The sequence below is a fragment of the Sardina pilchardus genome, chromosome 8, assembly GCF_963854185.1.
Source record: "Sardina pilchardus chromosome 8, fSarPil1.1, whole genome shotgun sequence".
NCBI lineage: Eukaryota > Metazoa > Chordata > Actinopteri > Clupeiformes > Clupeidae > Sardina > Sardina pilchardus.
Genome location: NC_085001.1, coordinates 29197954 through 29207953, shown reverse-complemented (window position 1 = coordinate 29207953; position 10000 = coordinate 29197954). Strand labels below are relative to the sequence as shown.

The 10000-nt window shown below is 46.2% G+C and overlaps 1 protein-coding gene across 1 annotated transcript in view; it reads right to left on the bottom strand.

Annotated features, from left to right (window-relative positions):
• The window catches only part of med27 (mediator complex subunit 27), an 87112-nt gene extending 78651 nt beyond the window's left edge, over nucleotides 1–8461 (bottom strand). The window contains exons 1-2 of the mRNA XM_062543529.1: nucleotides 8255–8461; nucleotides 7330–7474 (exon numbers count right to left, since the gene is read on the bottom strand). Coding sequence (XP_062399513.1) covers nucleotides 7330–7474; nucleotides 8255–8457 — 348 coding nt within the window. The 5' untranslated portion in view covers nucleotides 8458–8461. The remainder of the gene's footprint in view (nucleotides 1–7329; nucleotides 7475–8254) is intronic.
• Nucleotides 8462–10000: the final 1539 nt, after the last annotated feature.

The following is a 10000-nucleotide window of genomic DNA, read 5'->3' as shown; positions in this document are numbered from 1 at the left end:
GGAGACAGGAAGGCCTAGGGACTATGGAGACAGGCAGGCCTAGGGACTATGGAGTCACATGGGGTCCCATCACGGCTCTATGCAGCCGGAGACAGAGTGCGCAGCATTCTCTTTCAATCTTTACGTTTATCACCAGAGGCCAGCACCTCGCAACACACACACACACACACACACACACACACACACACACACACACACACACACACACACACACACACACACACACACACACACACACACACACACACACACACACACACACACACACACACACACACACACACACACACACACACACACACACACACACACACACACACACACACACACACACGCTCTAGTGGACTGAGTAAAAAGAAGACGGTGGTGGGTGGTGTGTGTGTGAGTTGGGAGGATGCCGTGTGTAAACGTGTGTAAAGGTGGATAGACACAAAGCCTCCAAAACCTCTGGTCTGATGAGCTGGGTTAAGACAGGGGTGTGTGTGTCTGTGTGTGTGTGTCTGTGTGTGTGTAAGCGCGTGTGAAGGTGTCCTCTGAAGGTAAGCCATCAGCCCTCGGCCTCAGCTGCCCAGAGGAGGACTTCAAAGGGGGGAATGAAGCAAACACACTTAAGCAAGAGTGCAATCAGAACAGGCAGCGGTGTGTGTGTGTGTGTGTGTGTGTGTGTGTGTGTGTGTGTGTGTGTGTGTGTGTGTGTGTGTGTGTGTGTGTGTGTGTGTGTGTGTGTGTGTGTGTGTGTGTGTGTGTGTGTGTGTGTGTGTGTGTGTGTGTGTGTGTGTGTGTGTGTGTGTGTGTGTGTGTGTGTGTGTGTGTGAGTGTGTGTGTGTGTGTGTGTGTGTGTGTGTGTGTGTGTGTGTGTGTGTGTGTGTGTGTGTGTGTGTGTATGTGTGTGTGTGTGTGTGTGTGTTCTGCTACTCAAAGCCTCTCCGCTGTCCTAAGAGCACTCAGAGAGGGGACAGCCTGGGTCGGCCATGATCAAAAGAGCCAAAGCAGTTGACTTGGATAGATTTATGGGGAGTGTGTGTGTGTGCGTGCGTGCGTGTGTGTGTGTGTGTGAATTGGGGCAGGACTAACAAAAACTGAAGAGGGAAAGAGGAGAGACTGTCAATCCATTTCAGGTGAAGTGTAGAGAAAGGGTGTGTGTACTGTATGTGGAGGGGGCAAAATTAGTGTGTATGCGGTGGGGGGCAGAATGTGTGTGTGTGTGTGTGTGTGTGTGTGTGTTAGTGTGTATGGGGGTCTGAATGAGTGTGTACGGAGGGGCCAGTGAATGTGTGTTAGTGTGTATGTGGAGGGAGGGCTGCATGAGTGAGTGAGTGAGTGAGTGAGTGAGTGAGTGAGTGAGTGAGTGAGTGAGTGAGTGAGTGAGTGAGTGAGTGTGTGTGTGTGTGTGTGTATTGGGGGACTGCAGGAGTGTGTGTGTGTGTTTGGCTGTGGAGAAGAAAAGGAGGCAAAACAGATACAAGGATGGGAAGAGACTACCATTACTACACTACTGCAGGTAAAGAGTGGAGTTTGTGTTTGTGTGTGTGTGTGTGTGTGTGTGTGTGTGTGTGTGTGTGTGTGTGTGTGTGTGTGTGTGTGTGTGTGTGTGTGTGTGTGTGTGTGTGTATGAATGAGTGTAGAAGTGTGTATGTTTATGTGTGTGTGTGTGTGTGTGTGTGTGTGGCTGCTGAGGAGCTGCATGCCATCTGTGATCCCCAGACAGAAGAGGCCTCACGGTAACCCCCCCCCCACACACACACACACACACACACACACTGCCTGTGTGGAGATGCGTCCCTGTGGTTGAGCGTGCGTCCAGATGGGCGTGGAATCAAAGCCGGCTGGGACGGAGAGCCTCAGATCCCCATAATGACCCGGCCTCCTCCATACAGCTACTCAGGAATAACAATCAGTGGCCACACACACACACACACACACACACACTCTCCCTGTCTCTCACACAGTCACTCACTTTCCCAGTCACACACTCACTCTCCCTATCTCACACACACACACACAAACACACACACACACACACACAGACAAATGAATTCTCCCTGCTACCCACACTCACACTCTTTTCCTTACACACACACACTCTGTGTCACTCATGCTCTCCTGCTCTCGCGCGCGCACACACACACACACACACACACACACACACACACACACACACACACACACACACACACACACACACACACACACACACACACACACACACACACACACACACACACACACACACACACACACACACACACACACACACACACACACACACACACACACACACACACACACACACACACACACACACACACACACACACACACACACACACACACACACACACACTCTCTCTCTCACACTCCCTCTCACTAATCCATTTTGGAGTTTTTAAATGGGAGCACAGCTGGGGTTCAGCGCAAGAGCGGTGAGTGGTTGGGTCTGACTGCTGACCGGGGCTGGTATATGGAAGAACACACACACACACACACACACACACACACACGCACACACACACACACACACACACACACACACACACACACACAGAGCGGTGAGTGGCGAGGCGTGTTGACCGCTGACCGGTACAGGGAAGCGCACACAGGAGCTTTCCGGCACTCAGGTCACTTCACTCGGCTGATTGTTCCCCGTATGGAAGACAGGTCTGAACAATAACAGAGACGCACGGCTCCGCTATGTGTGTGTGTGTGTGTGTGTGTGTGTGTGTGTGTGTGTGTGTGTGTGTGAACAATAACAGGGACGTTCTGTACAGCTCTTTTGTGTTTCTCTACCGCACCGTATGACGGAAGCAGGTCACTCCACAAAAACACACGTCTGCAATCGGCCTGCAATCCCAAGATCGAAAACAGCGAGCCAACCCCACCCCACCCAACGCACACACACACACACACACACACCAAATAACAAACCAAACAAAAAAAAGAAGAAGAAAAAAAAAAAATACATTTGATTACAGCGGCGATGGGATTACACAGAGTTGCAGCACAGCAGAGAGGCAGGCTGCTTGAATTTCCATCGTTCAGCAAGAAATCCTCCCGGGCCGTCCAAATCCCGGGGCGTTCCAGGAAGGGGGAGCGGGACGTAAGCCGGCGCGGAGGCTCTCGCCGCAGGACCGACTGGACTGACCGGTCAGTCGACCGGCCGGCCGGATTTACTCTTTCTGCTGCGGACTAATGCTCTGCATAGCAGCAGCAGAGATGCTACTGCCAAATGAGAGTCTGAGGACACACACACACGCACGCACACACGCACGTGCACGCACACACACACACATACATACACACACACACACACACCATCAGCAAAGGCTAACAACAAGTTCAACAACAGCAGGACGCGGATGCGCGCGGACACACACACACACACACATACACACACACACACGTGCGGGCACACACACACATACACACACGCACACCATCAGCAAAGGCTAACAAGTAGTTCAACAACAGCAGGACGCGGATGCAGGCGGACACACACACACACACACACACACACACACACACACACACACACACACACACACATCCCTTAAGCAAAGGCTAAGAACAGGTTCAACAACAGCAGGGCACAGATGCGAGCGGACACACACACACACACACACACACACACAGTGTGCCATCAACAAAAGCTACCAGGTTCAACAACAGCAGGATGACTAATGGTGAGTGAGTGGAGGAGATGACCGTTGCGCTGCTGTAATCCTCAGTTAATGGAGGACAGGGCAGTTATCTGGGCCCGTCTCATAAACCCATCCACCCAGGGACACAGCAGGTACATTTCATACATGCATGAACACACATATCAGCTTACAGCTGAAGGATGTGGCCTATTGGCAGGGCCCAAGTAGATGTCATGTACAAATGAACACAGATATCAGTTTACAGGTGAAGGATGTAGGCTGTTGGGGGCCTCTAATAGATTCTTCCTAGTTTCCTTACTAGTCCTAGATACTTCCAAGGATCCTTACTAGTAGTAGATACATTCTGGTATCCTTACCAGTACTAGATACTTCCTAGTATCCTACCTAGTATCTTCTGGCACTATATGTACTTCCTAGTGTCTACTGATACTATCTAGGACTAATGAGCACCACTGCAAACACGTCAGAGTGAGTTTAATTTACACAGATGAACACATACACACACACACACTCACCACAAATTAGTAAGCTCACACAGAAAACAAACGCACTGATTGCCAGGGCAAAATATGTCATTTGAAAACAACCTTGCTTCTTTGAAATAGATTCCATGACCACAAAAAGAAAATCTCAAAGCTAGAAATATCACTGGTAGCCATACACAAACATGGTTTCTATTATTAGTCTGGATTTAAGCACACCCTTGGTACAGTCCTGTTGCTGTGTAGATTATTTACGCACACCCTTGGTGCCGTCCGGTTCCTGTGTGCACTCTGACGTCCATGACCTTATATTATCGATCTGCTTACTACTATAGCATGGTGGAACTGAAAACCAGGGCCATGGCCCCTGTGGGAAGGAGAATGATGTGACACGTGTTCCTCTCTGGAGTTTATTGGCATGTCTCTATTACATTAGTGCTATGCGAAACAGGAAGCTGGCTACCTGGGCACTCACTGAAGTGGACAGTAGGAGTGCACACAGCCCAGGCTATTTATGCATGGCTGTCCTGCATTCCATTTCCTTACATGTGACTGCTCAGTTGGGAACTTGCCATAATACACACACTGATGTGGTTGTCTCTTCACAGCTAACACATTCTTGTCTTAGTCTAGCATCTTATTTGCTTATCTGCTTATCTGTTACAAATACTGTAGCTGGTCTGTTGTGATAATACACAATAGAGTGCTATTCCCTTACAGTGAGGGGCCATTATGAAGGTGATCCAGTGGATCCACATACGTTATTCCCATACAGTGAGGGGCCATTATGAAGGTGATCCAGTGGATCCACATACGTTATTCCCTTACAGTGAGGGGCCATTATGAAGGTGATCCAGTGGATCCACATACGTTATTCCCTTACAGTGAGGGGCCATTATGAAGGTGATCCAGTGGATCCACATATGTTATTCCCTTACAGCGAGGGGCCATTATGAAGGTGATCCAGTGGATCCACATATGTTATTCCCTTACAGCGAGGGGCCATTATGAAGGTGATCCAGTGGATCCACATACGTTATTCCCATACAGTGAGGAGCCATTATGGTGATCCAGTGGATCCACATACGTTATTCCCTTACAGTGAGGGGCCATTATGAAGGTGATCCAGTGGATCCACATATGTTATTCCCATACAGCGAGGGGCCATTATGAAGGTGATCCAGTGGATCCACATACGTCATTCCCTTACAGCGAGGAGCCATTATGAAGGTGATCCGGTGGATCCACATGTTATTCCCTTACAGCGAGGGGCCATTATGAAGGTGATTCAGTGAGTCCTGATGTGCTATTCTCTAACAATGAGGAACCATTATGGAGGGGATCCAGTGGATCCTCATATGCTATTCTCTGACAGCGAGGGGCCATTGTGATGGTGATCCAGTGGATCCTGCTGTGCCATTATGAAGTGCCCTGTGGATCCTCTGTACTGATGGCTGACTGCATTTTACTTTACAGGTGCTATGGGGAGTTCAGCAGGCTTTATGTTGAACACAGCCATTCACTCTTCCATTGGCTTGCAGGTTTGCATGCTAACTTCAAAGCACACACAACACTGGTGTTTATGACACTGTGTCAAACCTGCTGTTTGTTCACGCTCTGTTATTTCTAGGTCATTTCTAAAAGTTCAAAACGTAAAAAAGTACTGTCAGTGGGTTTGTTTTGTAAAAAAAAAAAAGTATAGTAGATGATCATTTGCTGTGGTGTTGCCAGTTTATGTTCATATTTTCTGACAATGAAGAGTTGGCAGATAAGCAAATAAATACAGAAACATAAACAAACGGTGTAGATCAGAGCAGCATAACACTGTTAGGGGACACTGGTGTTTGTTTTCTTGCAGCCTATGTTTGCTCAGTCTTAACTATACCCACCAAGGCCTGTACTTACTGTACCAAGCATCTTAAAAGAGAAATCTGGCGACTTTTTACGTAGATCTCGGTTTCTCATAGTCACCGAGCTCAAGTTGCTGCAGTCAGCAGCTAAAGCAACCAGGCAGCTTCAGTGCTACTGCTGTAGCTGTCTGGCAGCTCTAACTGTTTGTTGATTGTTGTTGTTGTTGTTTGTTTACAATTCATTTTTTTTATTTTTTTTCAGTCAGTTCTAATTTTTGGGTCTGCTCATTTCTTTGACTTGGCGCAAAAGTCCCTCAGCGACACAAGTGTAAAAGTTCATCAACACCTCAGTCATAGGTCTGCGAGAACTAAGAGGAGGCTGAGAGGCCTAATAACTCAATCAGACCAACTCCAAAACAAACATGACGCAACAGTTTTAATCATTACACATAACAATGTTTGAATGCTGATCCAGACTTATTATTATTAAAAAAAAAAAAAAAAAACTCAAAGAATCACAAAGAAATTATAGAACGTGTAGGCTTAGTGTGAAGGGCACAACTGGCCAACCAAAAGCCCCCATGCATTTTAGGAAGTGAATGGAATACTTTATAATAGTATATAGTATAAAATAAATTCGCTCCATCTACAATACTGGGTTTATGTGAAGATACTCTGTCTTCGGACAGCATGTTTCATCATTTGTGTGGGTCTGTGTGTGTGTGTGTTATTTTTTGTGGCAGACATGTGCCTACTCACCAGACCTGTCACTCATGAACCAATCACAGAGGCCATTGCAAGGACGTTTGTGAACAAGACTTGATGTCAGTCACAGTTATACACTTTCAGTAAGTAACTATTGGTGTGACAAATACAAAAAAATGCTTTGTGAATACCCCTAAGTGGCTTGAAAATGCCACTGTAGTTATTTGAGCCACATTAGGGTGCATTTTACTGCTCCATGCAAGGCCAATGGCTCACTGTTGTCTTCTTCACTTGACGATAACGAAGATCTAACTGTTGCGCACATCAGCTGAGCGTTATTGATGAGTGTGTCTATATGAGCCATTATCTTCGTCTTATCATGTTAAACATATCAATGACAAAATATGCTGCTTATCTCAATCTCAAGTAACGAGTGGTTACCGCATTCCGTACAATCCTCCGTTTAACCCCCTTAGCTAAAATCTAAAATCTAAAATCACCATGAACTACGGACTCGAGTGGCTTATTGCTTAATTCCATCACAGGTGTCAATTGTACGGAATGATGGTACATCTTGGGCACTGAACGGAATATGTTTACCTCTCGTTACACCAGTACTTTATACTTGACTGACCTTGTTGGACCATTTGTAGGCCTGAAGGAGCTGGCTGTAGAGCGGAGTTTTGTCCTGTACTGGGTCCAAGCTGAGCAGTCCACTGTTGTGTAAGGGATGGCTCTCTGATGGCCGGCCAACCAGATTGCTGAGACGCTCCAACTCACTGCAAAAGCAGGACACATCTTTGGTTAGTCAAGTCTCCCGAGAAGCCTCTTGCTGCAAACAACTCTTGTTGGGCAAAGCTGGGTCTCTCAGGATCTCTCTTAGAATTCTGCACAAGCTTTACTCTCCATCTTACAAAGACGGCGGTGTGCAGTGGTACTATAACTCCGACAGCATATGAAGATAGAAGTTAGCAATACACAAGCAATATAGAAGTTATTCTAGCACAATGACACATGTATCTGTTTCTACACACTTTGACTGAAGGTGCTGCCTAGCTGCAGTCGAAAGAAAACATTGAATACGGACAGCATTTTGCGATCAATGACAAAAGTACGATAACGTTAGTGGAGAATGCACATTACGCGACTTCTGCCACTTGGTAGCTTGTCACATACACACGTCACACACACACACACACACACACACACACACACACACACACTGAGCTGTCAAAATCAAACTACTCGGATCATCTTTAAATTGCTTGAAAGTAGGCTACACCATGTATTCGGACATTAAAATTCTAATTTAACCATCCTCTTTACTTCTCTATCTCGGGGTTGCCAGAAAATTGTGTTATCTGAAAACTGAGTAGCCTAATGTAGCCTACAATGGAGAAAGACTGTATAAGACTAGCATTTGTTAGGTTCCAAGTAGGATTTGGTCGGAGTGGTGGAGCCGACAACAATTCACTAAACATGGGCACACAGTCCTAATAACATTGTCCTTCATAATAATAGCTACCATCAGATAACGTTGGCTACTTGGCGTCACTTACTTCAAGTCACGATTGACTGATTGCAAATTATCTTGAAATTCGGTGATAAATATCTTTTCTCGTCCTTCCAACGTCTCCTTGTTTTTCATTCCATCCTTCAGCGAGTCGAAAACTCTCGTTACACTTGACCGAAGTGCTTGAATGGCATTGATTGCTTGTGAAAAAGCTTCTAAATTCACTCCAACATTCATACCGTCCGCCATTTTTCCTCGAAAATCCACTAGAGTGGCGCATAAACCAACGTCATTTTACACGCTGAGCATTCTGGGAAATGTAGTTATATTGAAGCCCATACTGAACTCGCGTAAGATACCTGGAATTGAGGAGGATAATAGCGCGCCCCACAACTTCTTGAAATGATAAATGTTCTTGCAGGAATAGGCTATTTTGTTATCTTAAACATATCTATCGAAAAAAAACTATTATTTTAAAGATCCCTTATCAAAACAAATGCACAACACCTCCAAATCCCCTGAGACCAATTGCCACTATATGCCTGTCATTTGTTCCTCAAAATAGCACTTTCCAAGAGCCCTGTAGCACTAAGCCGAAAAGTGATGACCTAGTTTGAAACCCATACTATTCCTGGAAACTTCCATATAAGGTGCTACTAATTAGCCTAGTGTGTGTGTGTGGGGGGGGGGGGGACTTCCTCGTTATCTCATTTAAGGCATAATATCCAAATATTATTTTCATAATTTTAAATCAATCTCCATCGCGGCCTACAGTCTTCATTTTAAGGAAAATCCCAAATATTAAGCAATATGATACATTTCAACGGGACAGTCAAAAAACAACTGCATTCTGTATCATAACCTGTAAGGTACCATGGACAGGTCTATCTTTATAAATCCGCCCCTTATCTTCAATCTGGCTCCGAGGTTTGAGCGCTCGCTGCTCCTTTAAGCGTTGGGAGGGAGGGGGTGTGATCTGCCGGTGGGATGCTTCTCTTTCAGGGCGGCAGATGAAGTTCTAGCCTACTCCCGCTACTCCTGTACTTCAGCTGATCTGCGCAGATAAGACATGAGTACGTCCTGATTTTTATCTCCTCCGACTTCAGGAAAAAAAACACAAGCTGATCGGTGGTATAGGCGAACGAGTTTGTAAAAAGTGAGCGGGGCAGGTAGAGAGATAGGCGAGACCGATAGGCTTTGTAGATAAGGGGAAAAAACAGAGACGAGATAGAGAGATAGATAGATAGGGACCGTTCGGCGGGAGAGGCAGATGGAGAGAGTGAGGGGTGGGATCTTCTATGGAGCGTTCCCTGTCCTTGAGAGCCCAGGACAGCACCGATCGTAAAAAAAAGTGGAGGCGCACGCGAGAGGGTCAGCGTGGACACTCTGAAAAGTGAAAGAAGTCACTTGTATTATTTTGGGGAAGAGATGATTTATTGCAGGCAAAGGCGGATCTAGGGCACCTTCCCAGTTGTACGGATCAGCCCCGATAACAGAGGGGGGAAGCGCATTCCCGTTTAATCCTCTTACGGAAGAGAATACCGTTCGTTTCATTTCTGTCCGTAAATGAAGTGGAAGTCTACTCTTTGGCATAGGCTATAGAAGACTTTATCAAAATGATGCACATCTGCAAATGTAACCGCAACTGCCCCGCAGATCACGGGTAAGTGTCATACCTTGAAACATGCTCAGATTATGAGTGGAAATAAATTAGACATTTATTTGATTGAGCACATGTTAGGCATTTGATGTCTAGTTTTCATTTGAAGTAGAAAACCGTTAGAAAACTTTT